Source organism: Herpailurus yagouaroundi, unplaced genomic scaffold (assembly GCF_014898765.1).
Source record: "Herpailurus yagouaroundi ecotype Mexico unplaced genomic scaffold, PumYag 160, whole genome shotgun sequence".
Classification (NCBI taxonomy): domain Eukaryota; kingdom Metazoa; phylum Chordata; class Mammalia; order Carnivora; family Felidae; genus Herpailurus; species Herpailurus yagouaroundi.
In genome coordinates this window covers 20,899,448-20,916,677 of record NW_024412401.1, presented here as the reverse complement: position 1 = coordinate 20,916,677, position 17,230 = coordinate 20,899,448, and the positions used below count along the sequence as shown (strand labels likewise).

The 17,230-nt window shown below is 52.4% G+C and overlaps 1 protein-coding gene across 6 annotated transcripts in view; it reads left to right on the top strand.

Annotated features, from left to right (window-relative positions):
- The window catches only part of TLN1 (talin 1), a 31,883-nt gene that overhangs the window by 659 nt on the left and 13,994 nt on the right, over positions 1-17,230 (top strand). For 3 of the 6 annotated variants that reach the window (XM_040481621.1, XM_040481619.1, XM_040481618.1), the window contains exons 2-27: positions 5,657-5,819; positions 6,056-6,153; positions 6,408-6,537; positions 6,644-6,796; positions 7,056-7,198; positions 7,313-7,440; positions 8,157-8,217; positions 8,862-8,966; positions 9,297-9,452; positions 10,202-10,303; positions 10,467-10,543; positions 10,767-10,947; positions 11,096-11,209; positions 11,352-11,460; positions 11,680-11,888; positions 12,007-12,105; positions 12,501-12,551; positions 13,105-13,272; positions 13,437-13,731; positions 14,302-14,468; positions 15,279-15,407; positions 15,586-15,702; positions 15,790-15,903; positions 16,095-16,229; positions 16,382-16,510; positions 17,065-17,167. In XM_040481621.1, coding sequence (XP_040337555.1) covers positions 5,690-5,819; positions 6,056-6,153; positions 6,408-6,537; positions 6,644-6,796; positions 7,056-7,198; positions 7,313-7,440; positions 8,157-8,217; positions 8,862-8,966; positions 9,297-9,452; positions 10,202-10,303; positions 10,467-10,543; positions 10,767-10,947; positions 11,096-11,209; positions 11,352-11,460; positions 11,680-11,888; positions 12,007-12,105; positions 12,501-12,551; positions 13,105-13,272; positions 13,437-13,731; positions 14,302-14,468; positions 15,279-15,407; positions 15,586-15,702; positions 15,790-15,903; positions 16,095-16,229; positions 16,382-16,510; positions 17,065-17,167 — 3,403 coding nt within the window. In that variant the 5' untranslated portion in view covers positions 5,657-5,689. Of the gene's footprint in view, positions 1-5,656; positions 5,820-6,055; positions 6,154-6,407; positions 6,538-6,643; positions 6,797-7,055; positions 7,199-7,312; positions 7,441-8,156; positions 8,218-8,861; positions 8,967-9,296; positions 9,453-10,201; positions 10,304-10,466; positions 10,544-10,766; positions 10,948-11,095; positions 11,210-11,351; positions 11,461-11,679; positions 11,889-12,006; positions 12,106-12,500; positions 12,552-13,104; positions 13,273-13,436; positions 13,732-14,301; positions 14,469-15,278; positions 15,408-15,585; positions 15,703-15,789; positions 15,904-16,094; positions 16,230-16,381; positions 16,511-17,064; positions 17,168-17,230 lie in introns of those variants that run through there. The other 3 variants (XM_040481620.1, XM_040481623.1, XM_040481624.1) reach the window with 3 other exon arrangements.

Here is a 17,230-nt window from a genome sequence, read left to right as displayed (position 1 = left end):
GATATAATGGTGGAGTTAAAATTTAGAGTTACTGGCCTGAGTCAGGTCCGTTTTATGTACATAAAGTTTGGATTAGGTCATTATTTTTGTTTTCTAGCCAACCTAAGTCAAAGTTAGGGTTCAGGGCCAGGTTAAGGGTCAGCACAGGAATTAAATTAGAAATCTAGTTTTAGAGGTTACAAAACATTAGGACAGTACCGGGGTAAATAGCGAAGGGGATGGGTCAGGAATCAAGTGACAAAGGAGTTTTAGGCTTAGGGATCAACATTTAGGGTTAAAGTCAGGGAATTTGGTGCTAGTGGTAAAAATTAGATCAATATTAGGGATCAATGATTGGATATGGGTGTCTGCTAGGAAAGGGATGAATGTCAAAGCCAGTATTGGGAACAGGAAACAAATTAAGGTCAGGGTTAATGTTAGGAATTAGGATTAGTTTTAGGGGGGTTATGGTTGAGGTCAGGGTAGTTGACCTCAGATAGATAAAATTTAAGAGATTGGCAGTACGTAGGCACTCTTGTTTTGCGGGGAGGTCTCATTCCTGCATGGTTGCAGAGGTCCTTTAGCCCAGAGGTATGACAGACTAATTTCAGGTTAGGGTTCTGGGCTTCTGCTAGAATTTCAGGCATCTGAGATTCTAGCTTCTTTATTCTGTTCTCTAAACCCAAGGCTCTTGATGTGGTCACCACAGTTGAGGGGCAGGGGTTTCTGGACTATGTTGTTTACAAGGTAGGAGTTGGGAAAGGGACTGGGACACAGGAGATGTACAAGGCCTAGTCATAAGAGGAGGACTGCTTAGGGAGAAGGGGCTATGATTAAGTAGCAGCCCACCGAGGAAACACTGCTGCCACGGAAGAAAGAGATGACTGAATCCTCTGACAGTTCAGCCCCACTGCCTCCCAGATCCCTCATTCTCTAGTTATTAAGTCCTCTCTCCAGCTCTCCTCCCTGGCCCTACAGTTCACACCTCCCTGCGTACCCCCTTTCTGCAAGCACAATCCTGCATACAGAATTCTCCCCTCACCGGTAATTTTCCCATGTTGTTCATCTTACCACCGGTTCCCAGCTGCCATTCTGCCTCCCTTCCTACCCCTGAATCTTCACATCCTACCATATTTTGCCCTTTCCCAAATCTGAGCTTTCCCATGCTCTTAAAACACTCTTCCACATTTTCACTCACTCACCTACCTGCATACCTCGTGGTCATCTCCTAATACCCCACCCCCAGCCCAATATAACTATCCAGTACTCCCAGGCCCTGCTATGTGCCAACCCCTGGTTCTAAGCCTCCTTAATTTCTTGATCCAGTTGTAGATCCCCTTCCCCCACTCCCCAAACAGAAAAGAGGAAACGAGACCCAAAGAGGAAACTGGGTCTTGCTGATCTCACGCCCAGCCAGGCCACTGACCACACCTCCATTTCACTCCCAGCCTGACCCTGCCACTGACCACAGCACTATACCCTACCCCAGCGTGACCCAGCCCCTGGCTGTGCCCTATACCCACCCCACCCCCCACTAGCCCCAGCTTTGCTTAGACACCGCTGGTGTCCCTTTGCTCTCCCCCCATCTCAGCCTTATTTAGCCACTGACCACAGCCCCACCTCTTCTCAACCTCCTGTTTCTTGCTCTGGCCTCTGACCTCATTCTTTCATTCCCTGACTTACAATTATTTTTCCCCTTCCCCTAGCCGGATCCAGTGACTGGTCATATATGTATTTTTCCTATCACCAGCTTCCCCAGCCTTTCTCTACACCTTGTATTCCCCATTTCTAGTCCAATACAGTCACTAACCTCATCCTTTCTGCCCATGCCTGGTGCTAACCACCTCCCCATCCCCTGTGCCCCCCAGAGCCTCATCTTCATATACCTAGATCGACCGACCCTTTCCTTCTTCCCTTCCCAACTCCTTACCCAAACTCAAGCCACCCCAGTCACTGAAAGGCTACTGGTGATAGAAGCTATGGGACCCCAGTGTAACTTCGGGCTCTGGTCCCTGAAGGTGGATAGGACAGATTGTCATCGGGTCCTCTTAAAACTACAATTGACCAACATCCTCCTCGCTACCATTCTAACTACTGACAACGCCTCTCATTTGTGCTAATACGGTGTCTTTCTGACCAATCTCCAAGGTAACTGCTAGAGTTATTTTCCAAAATCCAGTTCTGGTTATGTCCCTTCTGTGCTCAAAGCCTCCCTTGACCTCCTGTTGCCCTTCAGTAGGTAAAATACTCCTTTCTCTCTAGTCCTCTCCTTCCCTTTCCACACTAACCCTGACTTCCCCATCACTGCTCCCTTGCAGGTACCCTGTGCTTTAACCAGCCTACCTACTCAGTTCCCTGAATGCTCCTCCGCGATTAGCTGCTTCTCCATCTTTGCTTATGCTATTCTCTCTGCCTGGAATGCCAGCCCTGACTCACCTCTGGCTGGCATAGAGAGCTTGGGCTTCGGAGTCAGAGAAGCATGTGGATTCAGATCCTGGCTTCACAACTTAATAAGCTGTATGACTTTGGAGAAGTTCCTTGAACAAGTATTTAACATCTTTGCACCTCAATTTCCTAATCTGTAAAAATGGAAATAATGATACCTACCTTGCCAAGTTGTTGTAAGGATTAAATGAAATCATGTATACGAGGAAAGTGACATAATGGTCAATAAAAGATCATTATGATTTTTTATTACCTTTAATAAAGTCCTAACTTCAAATGACACTTTTCACAGAGACTTTTTGGTCCCTCTTCTCTGACCTAAAGGGATCTCTCCCCTGAGGACGCATCTCTGGACTCTTACCACATCCTGCCTTGTATTAAAATTCTATATTTAGCTTATCCACTCAACTAACTGGGAGCCCCTTGAAAGCGAAGGCTAAGGCTTACTCTTCTTGCTTCCCAGTCAGTGAGAGTTTAGGCCAGAGCCTTTTCTACAGCAGACCCTCAGAACTGCTTGTTGGATGAATGGAGGGAGAATGTGTAATGGGAGATGTTGGGGCAAGTTGTTCACTTACCGATAGAGGTGTGTTTGTGGGGAAGCTATGTGAGTGGGATGGGGTCTTTACGGGAAGATAACGTGGTTGTGATAGGGTCTGCGTAGGGACTGCATGTTTGAGATAATGTGTGTGGAGACAGTGTAAGTAGCTTTGTGAAAAAGAGCTCTGTGCATAGGCTGGGGTGCAGTTATGGAGGGTGAAAATGCATGGGTAGGGTGTAGGTGGTGAGGGGGCTATGGTGAGGGAGATCAGGTCCAGCCCTTCAGCTGCCCAGTCCAGCCCTAAATGAGCCTCCAGCAGCCTGAGGCCGGATATGTCAGTCTCACCCACAGTCCTCCCCCCCTCCACCGCGGTTGCGGACTCAGAGGCCAAATTTGGTAACAGAGTGAGTGTTACTCCCCCAGCCCTCATACGTTCTGACTTTGTCTTCAGCTTTCTCTCTCCCTTGTACTTCTCTATAGCTCCCTGTCTTCCTGCAGCTCCCCTTGTGGGTATCTGCTCTGACTATATCTCCGTGTACCCCCTATTCTTTACCACCCCCACCCCCCCCCCCCGCCCCGCGGAGTCACATCCCTGTCCGTGGGGGGTTTTCCCCTGTTGCCCCCCATCCCCCCCCCCCCCCCAATTGCCCAACTCCTCTGGAATGCATCTCAGGAATGTCTTGAGGGAGGAGGAGCTCCCTGGGAGGGGGGTATGGGGGGCATTGTTGCTGTTCCATAAAACATGATGGAAACGGGAGCAAAGTTCTCAGGCCAGAGCAGGAACTGGATAGCTTCTCCCCATACTTCCAAGGGCCTTGTTCTTTGCCCTCATCACCTCCAGTTCACTCTTTAATTCCCTTTCCTCCCTCACCCTCTGGTAGCTGTATGGGTGTCCACTCAGTTCCAGCCTGGGAATAAGGCTAGGCATGACTCATCTCCCTTATCGGGGTGTCACCAGAGGTTTCCGTGAAGAAGATGGGGGCGTCCATGTCCGGAGGAAATGGGGGAGACATGCGATTTCAGGTTAGGGTAGAGGGTCCTTTCAGTCCTGCCCTCAGCTCCTCTGACTGCTCTACTTCACTGACCCTCCAGCCCTCCAGCAACCCCACAGCCAGGTCTGTCAAGCTACTGGGAGAGGTGGCCGAGGAATGGGGAGGTGGGCAGCGAGCTGGAACTTGGGAGACTGGAATGGTCCTATCTTGTTTGGAAATCAAAACAGAGAGTGAGCTGTGGTTTCTTCTCTTGTGAGACTCTGGACTGTTTATAAGGTCAGAAATGTCTGTCAGATTCCCTGATCCACACCTTTCCCACATCTGCCTGCCTCCTGTTTCTACCTAGATTTCCAGTGCCCTTCACCTCATCCTTCCTAACCTCTTTATTCTCCAGATACATCTCTCTTCCCTTTTCCTGGTTCTCAGCTGGCTGCTGTATCCCAGCACCTCCACCTCTTGTTTTCAACCTTCCCCCGAGCCCAGCTTTTCCCCTTTTCCCCACCTGGGGCCAGCAGTTTGCCGGGGTGGGGGGATCGGCAGCCCGGATTTGCTCATTCTCTTAGTTGAGAGGAACCAATCCCCGTACCAAACTGGGTCACATCATCAGCTGCCAGGCAGACTGGTCCTCTTGTGCACTGGGTGCCACCTGCAGGGGTTCCTCCAGCCTGCTGAGAGGTGGTGCCAGGAGAGTGGGGGAGGTGAGCATGGGACTGATATCACAAGCTACACTGAAAATACCATCAAGGGAGGCAGTGAGATGGAGAGCAGAGTATGAGGAGGACTTGCTGAAAACCAGAGAGCATGAGAGTTGTGGTGAGGACTGGGTATTAACTTGGTGACTTGGAGCAAGGACTGAGTTAGAGGGACAGGGCTCTCTGTCTGACCTGCCTTGAAACTACCCCACCTGCCCCACCATGGTCTGATATCCATTCTGCAAAACTGGGGAGTTGACTAGGTAATTTCTGAGATCCCTCTGGATTAGGGAATCATAATTCTATCTTGACTGCCAGGGAAGCCAACCACGGGGCCTGGCTCTTTGGGAAGGCCCCCACCATGTGAGGTTAGAGGAAAACCGGGACAAAAGTAGGCCTAGATAGCTTGAACCACCAGTGTTTGGTCTTCCGGCCGGGCTAGGTCGAGTCAGTGTTTGCAGGCTTCAGGAGCTCTCGGGAATTCTCTCATATAACATCCTCATTTTGCAGAGGAGGCTAAAGCTGTCAGAGGGGAGGTCACATGATGAGTCAGGACAGAGCTCTGAAAATCCCAGACCGGAAAAAGCTAGCAAGACATAGTGGGAGACAAAGAGAAAAAAAGACTGAACCAAGAAAAGATGAAAGCAAGGCAAAGGCAGGCCTGGGAAAGGAGCAGGGATAAGGGGCAAGAGAGAGGCACTTGGTAGAAAGAAGGGAGGCACAGATTCTAGTGATAGGAATGGGGCAGTGTCCTCAGGGAACACTACGTTTCAGACCTGCTGTTGCACCTTGCAGACCGACTCTCCTTCACTTATCTTAGATGGTTAGGGTTGGTTCTTTTGGTATAAATAATCTTTCACGCTTTAAAATTCTGAAATGAAACAAAAACAACCGCATTACTATCTGCTTTGGTAAGTCCCTTTCAAAAACACGGCTCCCTGGGGCACCATCTGAGGGACCTCCTCTCCTCTAATGAGGGTGTGCTCTAATGCCCTAACACCACGGACCAGGTGTAGCCAGGCTGGAGAGGAGAAGCTGCCACCATGGTTGCACTTTCGCTGAAGATCAGCATCGGGAATGTGGTGAAGACGATGCAGTTTGAGCCGTCTACCATGGTATACGATGCCTGTCGCATCATTCGTGAGCGTATCCCAGAGGCCCTGGCTGGCCCTCGTGAGTCTGAGTTACCTCGGTGGGTGGGGTGGGAGTCTTCAGTCCCTTCTTGTTCCCAGGCTCTTGGCTTTAAGGGATGACCCCATTGTCCCTCGAGGCTACTCATCCCTCACGCCTGTGCTCCGTGGTTCCCTCTGTCCCCTTTAGGCCCGCAGTCCCTGGGGAAATAATAAGGGGCAACAATGCAGCCACACTGGGGTCCTCATAGGTCTGAGGTGATCCATCCTCTCTTTTAGCCAGCGACTTTGGGCTGTTTCTGTCAGATGACGACCCCAAAAAAGGCATATGGCTGGAGGCCGGGAAAGCTTTGGATTACTATATGCTCCGAAATGGGGTGAGTATCACTTCTTCAAGGACCACCAATATTCTCTTCCGTCAGCTTCCCCACTCCACCTCCTGTTTTCAGCACCCACATCCATTGCCTCTGACCCTCTCCAGACTATCACAGGCAATCAAAATACCCTGCTTTTGAGTGAGCCATCGTCATCTTACCTTCAGTAATCTACTTTCCTCCCCTCTGGCCATGGAAAAAGGAAGTAATACCGCTAGCTTAAAGTAGGCTCCTACCTCCTATTCCCGCCCCAATAGGACACCATGGAATACAGGAAGAAGCAGAGGCCCCTGAAAATCCGTATGCTCGATGGAACTGTGAAGACTATCATGGTGGATGACTCTAAGACTGTCACCGACATGCTCATGACCATCTGTGCCCGCATCGGTAAGGGGTCCTGGTGGGGCTGAGGGATCAGGGATGGAGGCTCCAACTCTACCAGAAAACACGGGTGCAGTGCCTGGGATGCTACCAACCCCTCGCGCTCCCCTAGGCATCACCAACCATGATGAATATTCACTGGTTCGAGAGCTGATGGAAGAGAAAAAGGAGGAGGTGACAGGGACCTTACGAAAGGACAAGACACTGCTACGAGATGAAAAGAAGATGGAGAAACTAAAGCAGAAGTTGCACACAGACGATGAATGTAAGCAGAAATAGAAAAAAGAGGGCACTGGAAAATGGGCAGGGGGCCAGGGGGCAGCTGTTTATTTGTTAGTTATTGACTACCTGCTTTTGTAAGATGCCGTTTTAAGATACGGGATGCATCAGTAATAAAGTTCTACACTCATGGAACTTATCCGTGAGAGAAGGCAGGAGATAAAGAACAAACAAACAGAAAACCAAAGACCAGGCAGCACAGGCGCCCTGGGGGCTTAGCATTGAGGGGACTCTCTGTGTCCCAGTGAACTGGCTGGACCATGGCCGCACATTGAGGGAACAGGGAGTGGAGGAGCATGAGACGCTTCTGCTGCGGAGGAAGTTCTTCTACTCAGACCAGAATGTGGACTCCCGGGACCCCGTGCAGCTGAACCTTCTTTATGTGCAGGTGTGGAGAGGATTTACCTGGGATGAGGGAGGTACAGAGAGGGGGGCAGAAGCACAGCGAGGGGTATTCCCGCACCCCCACACAACATTCACCTCCTTTCCTCGTGCTCTCCAGGCACGAGATGACATCCTCAATGGCTCCCACCCTGTCTCCTTCGACAAGGCCTGTGAGTTTGCTGGCTTCCAATGCCAGATCCAGTTTGGGCCCCACAATGAACAGAAGCACAAGGCTGGCTTCCTCGAGTGAGTGACCCACATCCCACACCCTGTCAGGACCCAGGACTCCCTGCCATTGTGACCCCAACAGCCCTGCCCCCATCCCGGGCCTTCTCTCTCCATTTCCTCTTCTGAAGTACCAGGGTTTGACCCACATGGGTACCTGTTTCGCTGCCATCAACCATTTGTTTCCTCACTGGCCCATTGTGGAACATGAAGGTAGCCTAGAATCTGCCTCTATGCCATACCTCTCAGGCAAGCATGTAGCTTTTTGAGATTCTCTGAAGAATTTTACTGTAGTGGCTAGAGGGAAACGGTACATTTTCCTCATAGGGAACATTAGACTTAGAAAGCTTCACAAGTCTCATCCACTGAGAGTTCTCAGAGGGTATAGAGTTCGGCGCCGCTTGCTTAACTTCCTACATGCATGGTCATCTTCTACCGAGCTCCTTCTGCTCTTGGTTCCCTGCAGTAGTGCTCTAGACTCTTTCCCTCAGGGACTAGGCCTGCAACTCAGGTTCCCTTGTCCCTTTCCCTGCAGGGAGAGACGCAGGCTGCACTCCAGAGCTAATGCTAAGTCATCTCTATTTCATGGACAATCCAGACTCTATTCCCTTGAGCTTTCCTTCTCCCCAAAGATAATACTGTCCTAGACATTTCCTCACGCCCCTAGGCCCACAGTCCATGGCCCACATACCCCCGATGCTGTCCACTACATGCTGACCCTCCCTTTTCTGGTGTAGCCTGAAGGACTTCCTGCCCAAGGAGTATGTGAAGCAGAAGGGAGAGCGTAAGATCTTCCAGGTGAATGGGGGCAGGGGAAAGTGTTTGGGATGCCCCGGGAGCTTTGCTGCTTAATCCTACTGACTGAATGGACCCCTGGCCCCTTCCTTGTCTCCTCCCACCCCGCTTCCACCTGCCAAGCTGTTCTCCCACCTCTCCTGTGCCAAGAAAGCGGAAGACCTGGGCTTTTCATCTCAGCTCCATCACTGCATTTGCTGTGGAATTCAGTTCAATATTCTTGGTTGTTTTTTCCTTTGCATCTAACATGGGATGACAGTACCTGCCCGGGGTAGGATTGATAGGAAAATCAAATGAGATAGTATGCCTGAAATTACTATGAAAAGTGTATCTTTGTACAAACATAAAGTGTTATCCCCACCTCTTGAATATTCAGCCCCAAAAGTCTTCTAGCTGACCTTCTACTTTCTATCTGTTCACGTCTCCAGAATATCTGCAAATTCTTTAACTATATTCCTTGAATTGTTGCTTCTGCATATCCTTTGTCAGTCCTCATCCCGTCACCCTCTCGTTTCTCATACCTTGCACCCCCTAACCTTTCCTGTGCCCCCCACAGTACGCTCCCATCGTAGTTAACGTCACAACTCCTTGTCTGTGATGCTGTCCTCCCACGTTTCGCTAAACATTTCTCCATTTTCTGCTCTAAGGCACACAAGAACTGTGGGCAGATGAGTGAGATCGAGGCCAAGGTGCGCTACGTGAAGCTAGCCCGTTCCCTCAAGACCTATGGCGTCTCCTTTTTTCTGGTTAAGGTGGGTTACAGACCCTTCTCACCATCCTCCTTATTTCCACTCTTACTCTTTGCTCTCAAAGTCAGGCCCTGCCCTTGGTTACACTTTCCACCATCCCTACAAGTCCCATTCTCTCTACTTGCTCTGACCTTGTGAAAACTTGCCCTGTTGTCAGCCCTCTGCCACCAACTTTCCTCCAGACCCTGCCTTCTCCCTAGTGGAGCTTGTCCTGGGTCCATCCATAGACACCCAATTCAGCTCTCCCACCCTCCTCAGCACCCCCTTGTGGTCTAGATCTGATCTGCTCATTCACCTCTCTGGCACTAATACCAACAACAATCTGCCTCACAGGAAAAGATGAAAGGAAAGAACAAGCTGGTGCCCAGGCTTCTGGGCATCACTAAGGAGTGTGTGATGCGAGTGGATGAGAAGACCAAAGAGGTGATCCAGGAATGGAGCCTCACCAACATCAAACGCTGGGCTGCCTCTCCTAAGAGCTTCACCCTGGTGAGTCCGGGTGCCCAGGAGGGAAAGGGCTTTGGAATTTCCAGACGGGGGCAGCTGAGAGGTCTCTCCCCTCCCTTGGGGATAGTGCACTGAATGTGACTTCAGAAAAAAGGAGGACTTTACAGGACCCTGGGGGTCAGAGAGAAGGAGAAGCTTTGCTGGAGAGTTGTGCTTAAATGACACAATCTTTGCAGTCCACAGAACTTAACTGTAGCCAGCAAACTGAGCTCACAGGAGACTTGGGGAGAGGGAAGAAAAAGGTGAAAGAAAGAAAAATAAGCCTCCCCTCTTTCAGCAGCAACTATACAATAGCTTTCCCCCTGGCTTTATATTTTGGTATTAGGGATTAGAAACTGATACCACCTCAATGAAGTGCCCTATCGAGGGGACAAGAATTTAATAAAGGCTATTTTTCCATTTTGGATACTAGTGCTAACTTTCCATTATGGTCATTCAATGACAAATGTTTGTGTCTTCCCAGCTTTATTATCAGGGTGAGAGAAAAGCTATTTCTTAGACAGCATGCGTTTGAAACTATGTAGCATAGAGACTGCGCCTCAGAAACAAAATGTTGCCCTCCAGGGAGAAAAATAAAGAAATGGGAAATTGAAGAAGGGTAGGCTTCTCTCTAGAGGGCTGTTGGCAGGGGAAGACACCCTCACCAGCTTGGCCTTGGGGCTCCCATCCTACCCTTTTCCATCGTGGGTAGATGCAGGCTCTCCCACTGAGCCCCCACCTTGTCACCCTAGGATTTCGGGGACTACCAGGATGGCTACTACTCAGTACAGACAACGGAAGGGGAGCAGATCGCACAGCTCATCGCCGGCTACATTGATATCATCCTTAAGAAGGTGCCTGCCCCAGCCTTTTCCTTATCTTCCCTCACCTTCTACCCAAGCCAGTCCTTTAGAAGTGAGGACCCAGGTTCTGGAAAAAGGCTGAGTAGGGAAAGAAGAGGCTGCTTTTTCCCTGCCTCTCTCTTCTTTAATTCTTGTTTCTTTTTCCTTCCTACAGAAAAAAAGCAAGGATCACTTTGGGCTGGAAGGAGACGAGGAGTCTACTATGCTAGAGGACTCAGTGTCCCCCAAAAAGTACGAAGGTTCCTGGGCTGATCCCATCCCCCAGGGGCAGGGAAGGCAGGGCTTGACTCCAACAACTGTTGAGGGGTGGGGAGTCCCTAGGATGGTTCCTTAACCGGTCACAGGCTATCACACATCCCCCTAGACCACAGGACCTGCAAAGGTAGTACAGCTGGGTGGCAAGGGGGTTAAGACAACGGTCCTCTGAGTGCCGCCCCGTGTGTCCCCTCTCTAGGTCGACAGTCCTTCAGCAGCAGTATAACCGGGTGGGGAAAGTAGAGCACGGCTCTGTGGCCCTGCCTGCCATCATGCGCTCTGGAGCCTCTGGTCCTGAGAATTTCCAGGTGGGCAGCATGCCACCTGCCCAGCAACAGATTACCAGCGGCCAGATGCACCGGGGACACATGCCCCCTTTGGTAAGAGTGCTTCCACTGCCACCACGGTACCAGGCCTTCCTCCCCATATCAGCTGTTTGTCTTCCCACGTCCCTGTTCGTAGTCCTGTCCCCAGCCCACCTCCTCTTTCCTCTAAGCGTTCTCTGTTTCTCCTCCCCTTGTCTTGTAGACATCAGCCCAGCAGGCACTCACTGGGACCATTAACTCTAGCATGCAGGCTGTGCAAGCCGCCCAGGCCACTCTGGATGACTTTGACACTCTGCCCCCTCTGGGCCAGGATGCTGTGAGTATGGGACGGAGGAGAGGCCAGCGGTGCTGAGGCTGGGACTCACAGGAACGGGATCGGGGTTAACCGGACCAGAGCAGATCCTGAACTTTGCCTCTCTCTCTCTCTCTCTCTCTCTCTCTCTCTCTCTCTCTTTCAGGCCTCTAAGGCCTGGCGTAAGAACAAGATGGATGAATCAAAGCATGAGATCCACTCCCAGGTAGATGCCATCACAGCTGGTACTGCCTCCGTGGTGAACCTGACAGCAGGTAGGCCGGATGCCAAGTCCTATCTGTATGTGGTGGGGGTGGGGGAGGAGGAGCACGTGCAGGCGCCAAGTGTGACTGGCTCCGGGTGGGACTGCCCCTCAACTCAGGGAAGAGACCGTGTCTCTCTCGGCACACGTTTGTGACTAACGCCTGTGATTGCCCCTCTCTAGCCCATTGTCTGGCCTGCTCGCCTCACGTGTGCTCCTCTTCCTCCCTCAGGGGACCCCGCGGAGACAGACTACACGGCAGTGGGCTGTGCAGTCACCACGATCTCCTCCAACCTGACGGAGATGTCCCGCGGCGTGAAGCTGCTGGCCGCCCTGCTGGAGGACGAAGGCAGTAGTGGCCGGCCTCTGCTGCAGGCCGCGAAGGGCCTTGCCGGGGCGGTGTCAGAGCTGCTGCGCAGCGCCCAGCCAGCCAGCGCTGAGGTCAGGGGCCACGGCTGGCACTAGGGAGGAGACCCCAAAGGAGGAGGGGGCAGTCCGGATTGTGGGATGGAAGTGTGGGACCTGTGGGCAGCTTCTGACCGGTGTCCACTCTCCACAGCCCCGTCAGAACCTGCTGCAAGCAGCTGGGAACGTGGGCCAGGCCAGTGGGGAGCTGTTGCAGCAAATTGGGGAAAGTGATACTGACCCCCACTTCCAGGTTAGTGACTTACCCAGCCCCTAGAACGGAAGCTTCTTGGAAGTAACCTCTGACCCTGAATCCAGCTCCTAGTCCTGTTGCTACAAAGTGACTTCTCAGCGCCAAACGGAACATCTGTTTGCAGGGAATGACACTGGGAACCTCCATTCCCTTTTGAGGGCATGAAAATTTAGAACCCCTGAATCCAAACTGAATCTACCAGGTCACCCTTGGCTGATGATATTTTGTAGTCGCCTGCCATCTTCTCCTTGTCTTCCCCATATATAGCCTTTGTCCCAACTCGACATCTTGAACCTGCCTCCATACCACCCTGAGGACACTGTTCCTCTAGCTCCCCCTTCCCCACCCCATGCCAGTTTCCTCAGCTGACTTGTCATCCTGGATTTCCCACGCAGATATGTGCACCCAGAGGGGCTGGGGTTCGATCTCCCCCCGAACCCCCCACGGTAATGGCCTCTGGCCTGGGCCTTCCCAGCTTTGTTCTCTCTGAGCCGCATACACTCGCTCTGCACCTCTCCCCCAGCCTCCTCGGGGGGCAGAACATGATGGAGATGGGGAGGCATGTCACAGGCAGGACTTGGGAAAATGGGATCCGGGAGGCTTGTATGGGGTCTTGTACTCCAGGGTGACTGCTTCCAACCAAGATTGAGAAGAAATGGGGAAAAAAAGCTGGGGGTGGGAGGGACCCCAAGAGGTACCTCTCTCCATCCCATTGTAACAGCACCGCCCCTCCCTCCCCATTGCGGTCCGAGTGTATCCGCCTCGTGCGTTTCTCCCTCTGGTGTAGGCTCTCTTTCTCTCGGTGTGGGTTTGTTCCTTGGTGGGTATTCTGTCCTACTGGGCGCTCAAGGCAGGGGCTTGGGGTAGCTTCTGGTTGCTTCTGCATACACTATCCAGTGATTGGAGTCAGTGGGAATAATGAAACCGCTCATGCCTCTGAGAAGGGTCCATGGATCCCACGCTCGATCTTAGGCCATGCTGACAGTGCTTTTCTCACAGGACGTACTAATGCAGCTAGCCAAGGCCGTGGCAAGTGCTGCAGCTGCCTTGGTCCTCAAGGCCAAGAGTGTGGCCCAGCGGACAGAGGACTCAGGGCTTCAGACCCAGGTCATTGCTGCAGCGACACAGTGTGCCTTGTCTACCTCCCAGCTGGTGGCCTGTACCAAGGTGAGCCACAAAGGTTGCATTAGCCTGTGCTGAGGGGTGATGGTGCCACACACAGGAGCCTCTCATTTCACCTCTCTGGCTCCTTCTTACCTATTCCGGTGGCTGTGGGACTCCTCACGACTCCTTTCCATTGCCTTCATCTCCGACACTTGCTTTGCCCACAGGTGGTGGCACCTACAATCAGCTCACCTGTCTGCCAAGAGCAGCTGGTGGAGGCCGGACGCCTGGTGGCCAAAGCCGTGGAGGGCTGTGTGTCCGCCTCCCAGGCAGCCACGGACGATGGGCAGCTGCTGCGGGGGGTAGGAGCGGCGGCCACAGCTGTCACCCAGGCCCTGAATGAGCTGTTGCAGCACGTGAAGGCCCATGCCTCAGGGGCTGGGCCTGCTGGCCGTTATGACCAGGCCACTGACACCATCCTCACTGTCACCGAGAACATCTTCAGTTCCATGGGTGATGCTGGTAAGGACACCACTCCTGGGAAGACAGAGAACCCTGTTGAGGCTCCCCGAGCCCATTGGGCATTCCCTTGCAGACCTGCCAGTCCCCGCTAAGGACTCAGCAGAGTAGACCATGTACTTATTAACCTCTCTGAAACTTCCAGTTTCTCATCTGTAAAGCAGGAATGTGATCCCCGTTCTGCCTTCTTTGGTATATTTTGGAGGATATACAAAAGCATACACAAACGTAGCTGGAAGTTGGAAGGTGGCATTAAGAAATAGCCTTCTCCACTCCACCCTACCTGCTCACTCCCGAAAGGAGTGCACTCCTTCACAAGGAGTGCAAGACTATTTACTGAAAATACTTGTTAGAGACTGTCTTCTCTCCCATAAAAGTTCACCAGGAAATCTGTCCCTCTCCAAGATCTTAAACCCAAAATACAATAACTCCAGGGGAATCACTTTGAGAACCTTTGTGTCTCTTTAACTGCCCCCCAAGAGCCCTATCTACCTTGCCTGCACCCCTTTCCCCCACCCTGGCACCCTCGCAGTGTCTCTGGCTTCCTTACCTGATAGTGCTCTGTCCTCTCAGGTGAGATGGTACGACAGGCTCGCATCCTAGCCCAAGCCACCTCTGACCTGGTCAATGCCATCAAGGCTGATGCCGAGGGGGAGAGTGATCTGGAGAATTCTCGCAAGCTATTAAGCGCTGCTAAGATCCTGGCCGATGCCACAGCCAAGATGGTGGAGGCTGCCAAGGTACGAGCCTTCTGTGGCCAACTCCCAGACTGAGACCTGAAGGGAAGTAGAAGGGTCCAGATGGTCACCCTTTTCTGATGGGAGAGACCCAAGAAAAGCAGAAAATATAAGAGCACTCAGGAAGTAAAGGCACCCTCAGCTTCAGGTGCATAGGGGCCCAGGCTTCCAGCCACTGTGACTGCCAGGGTACTTGGTGACCGACATGCCCTTTTTCTTCCTCTGAGTCCACGCTCTGCTATCCTTACTTTTCCCTACTTTGTTGCCACCACCTGCTTGCTTCCTGGATCCCTCTGCTTCATGGCCTGTCCTGGGAATGCATATAAGCACTCAGTCCTGGGGCCTCTGCTGCCAGCAGTACAGAGAAAGACAGGCAGTGGGACACAGGGTGCAGACGACCGTCGGGAAGAAGCCGAGAGGTTCTTGCACTCCCCGGGCTCTGGGGCTTTCCAGTTGGCAGGAGTAACCAGCTCCCCTGCTTTGGTTTTTGAAATCCCTGCTCTAAACTGAGTCCTCCTTGTCCCAAAGAGCCTTAAACACACCCTTTTGCCAGTGGCATTTAGGGGGCAGTAGGGAAAGAAACATGGCTTCTTCCCCCAAAAGGGAAAGAAGAAACGGTTCTACCTAAAAAGGGCCCAAAGGGAATCTAGGGGCCCCTTGATTCCCCTTTGCCTGCTTGAGGCAGCTCATCTCAGCTGTGATTACCTTTCAGTGGGGACTTTAGGAAAACATTTGAGTCTGGAGAGGTCAGAGCAGAGCTTATTTGGGGCGCACCGGGATGCTGGGTGAGGACCGTCTCTCCACTTCTCTCAGGGAGCAGCCGCTCACCCTGACAGTGAGGAGCAGCAGCAGCGGCTGCGGGAGGCGGCTGAGGGTCTGCGCATGGCCACCAATGCGGCTGCGCAGAATGCCATCAAGAAGAAGCTGGTGCAGCGCCTGGAGGTGAAGCTAGGAAATAACCCAGGAGCGGGAGTGTGGGTGCTGTGGGAGGAATGAAACCGGGAGGGTTGTGCAGAGAGAGACTCTGTCACTGTTTCCTTGTGGGATAGTGTGGCCAGGGTGAGCCAGGGACTGGGCAGGGGAGCGCCTGGGGCTTGTCCTAACTACTCTGTCCTCACAGCACGCAGCCAAACAGGCTGCAGCCTCAGCTACACAGACCATTGCGGCAGCCCAGCATGCAGCCTCCACCCCCAAGGCCTCTGCTGGCCCCCAGCCTGTGCTGGTGCAGAGCTGCAAGGTGAGACTTGGTGGGAGGAGATGTGGGACGAGTGGGACTTTCCCCCAGTCTATGGGGAGGTGGCTCTCATGACATTTTCACCCACAGGCTGTGGCAGAACAGATTCCACTGCTGGTGCAGGGCGTCCGAGGGAGCCAAGCTCAGCCCGACAGTCCCAGTGCTCAGCTGGCCCTCATTGCTGCAAGCCAGAGCTTCCTGCAGGCAAGGCACCCTCTCCCCACCTCTCAGACGAGACCCTTCCCACCCTTCTAAATCCCCTAGATCACCCACAGTTTGAAGCTCTACCAGTAGCCTCCTTCCCAGACTGAGCTGCGGCACTCAGTGTCCAAACCATCTTTAGTCCCTGTACCCAAGCAAGTGGTACATTCATCTGCCCACCTGTTCCTCAACAGCCAGGTGGGAAGATGGTGGCCGCTGCAAAGGCCTCAGTGCCAACAATTCAGGACCAGGCTTCGGCCATGCAGCTGAGTCAGTGTGCTAAAAACCTTGGCACTGCATTGGCTGAACTTCGGACCGCTGCCCAGAAGGTAAGGGAGCTGGCCATCTTTGGAAAATGAGGGTGGAGTTCTGGGATGATGGGGAGTCTGCAGAATAACCTAAAACAGGGATAATTGTATAACATGGGACATTAGTGGGACACAGCAGTACCTCTTGTACCCAGACTTCCTTGTTATTGTAGGCTCAGGAAGCATGTGGGCCTTTGGAGATGGATTCTGCACTGAGTGTGGTACAGAATCTAGAGAGAGATCTGCAGGAAGTGAAGGCAGCAGCTCGAGATGGCAAACTTAAACCCTTACCTGGGGAGACCGTAAGTATTCTTAAGACCTTTTTTTTTTTTTTCAATGTTTGTTTATTTTTGAGAGCGAGAGTGCAAGCAGGGAAGGGCAGAGAGAGAGGCAGACACAGAATCCAAAGTAGACTCCAGGCTCTGAGCTGTCAGCACGGAGCCTGATGCAGGGCTCAAACCCATGAACCATAAGATCATGACCTGAGCCAAAGTCAATGCTTCACCGACTAAGCCACCCAGGTGCCCCTAAGATCTCATTCTTTGTTTGTTTGTTTGTTTGTTTGTTTTGTTTTTATATTATTTTTGGGAGAGCGCAAGCGGGATAGGGGCAGAGAGAGGGGGACAGAGGATCTGAAGCAGGCTCTGCGCTGAGCCAAAGTTGGACGCTCAACCAACTGAGCCACCCAGATGCCCCCCTTAAGACCTCGTTCTTAATCAGACTCTGAGGTTTTCTTTTCTGCCTGCACCCCGGAGCTGCCCAGAACCTTCATTAAACTGCCAGCTGACCTCAACTAGTTTCTTAAGTTCCCTTTTCCTGGTTCCTTCTGCACCTGAGTCTCCTGCTTCTTCCCTAGATGGAGAAATGTGCCCAGGACCTGGGAAACAGCACCAAAGCTGTGAGCTCTGCCATTGCCCAGCTGCTGGGGGAGGTTGCCCAGGGCAATGAGAATTATGCAGGTATGTGGGCAGGGCTGGGAATGGAGCTGGGAGCAGGAGCTGAACGAGGGATAGAGCTGATGG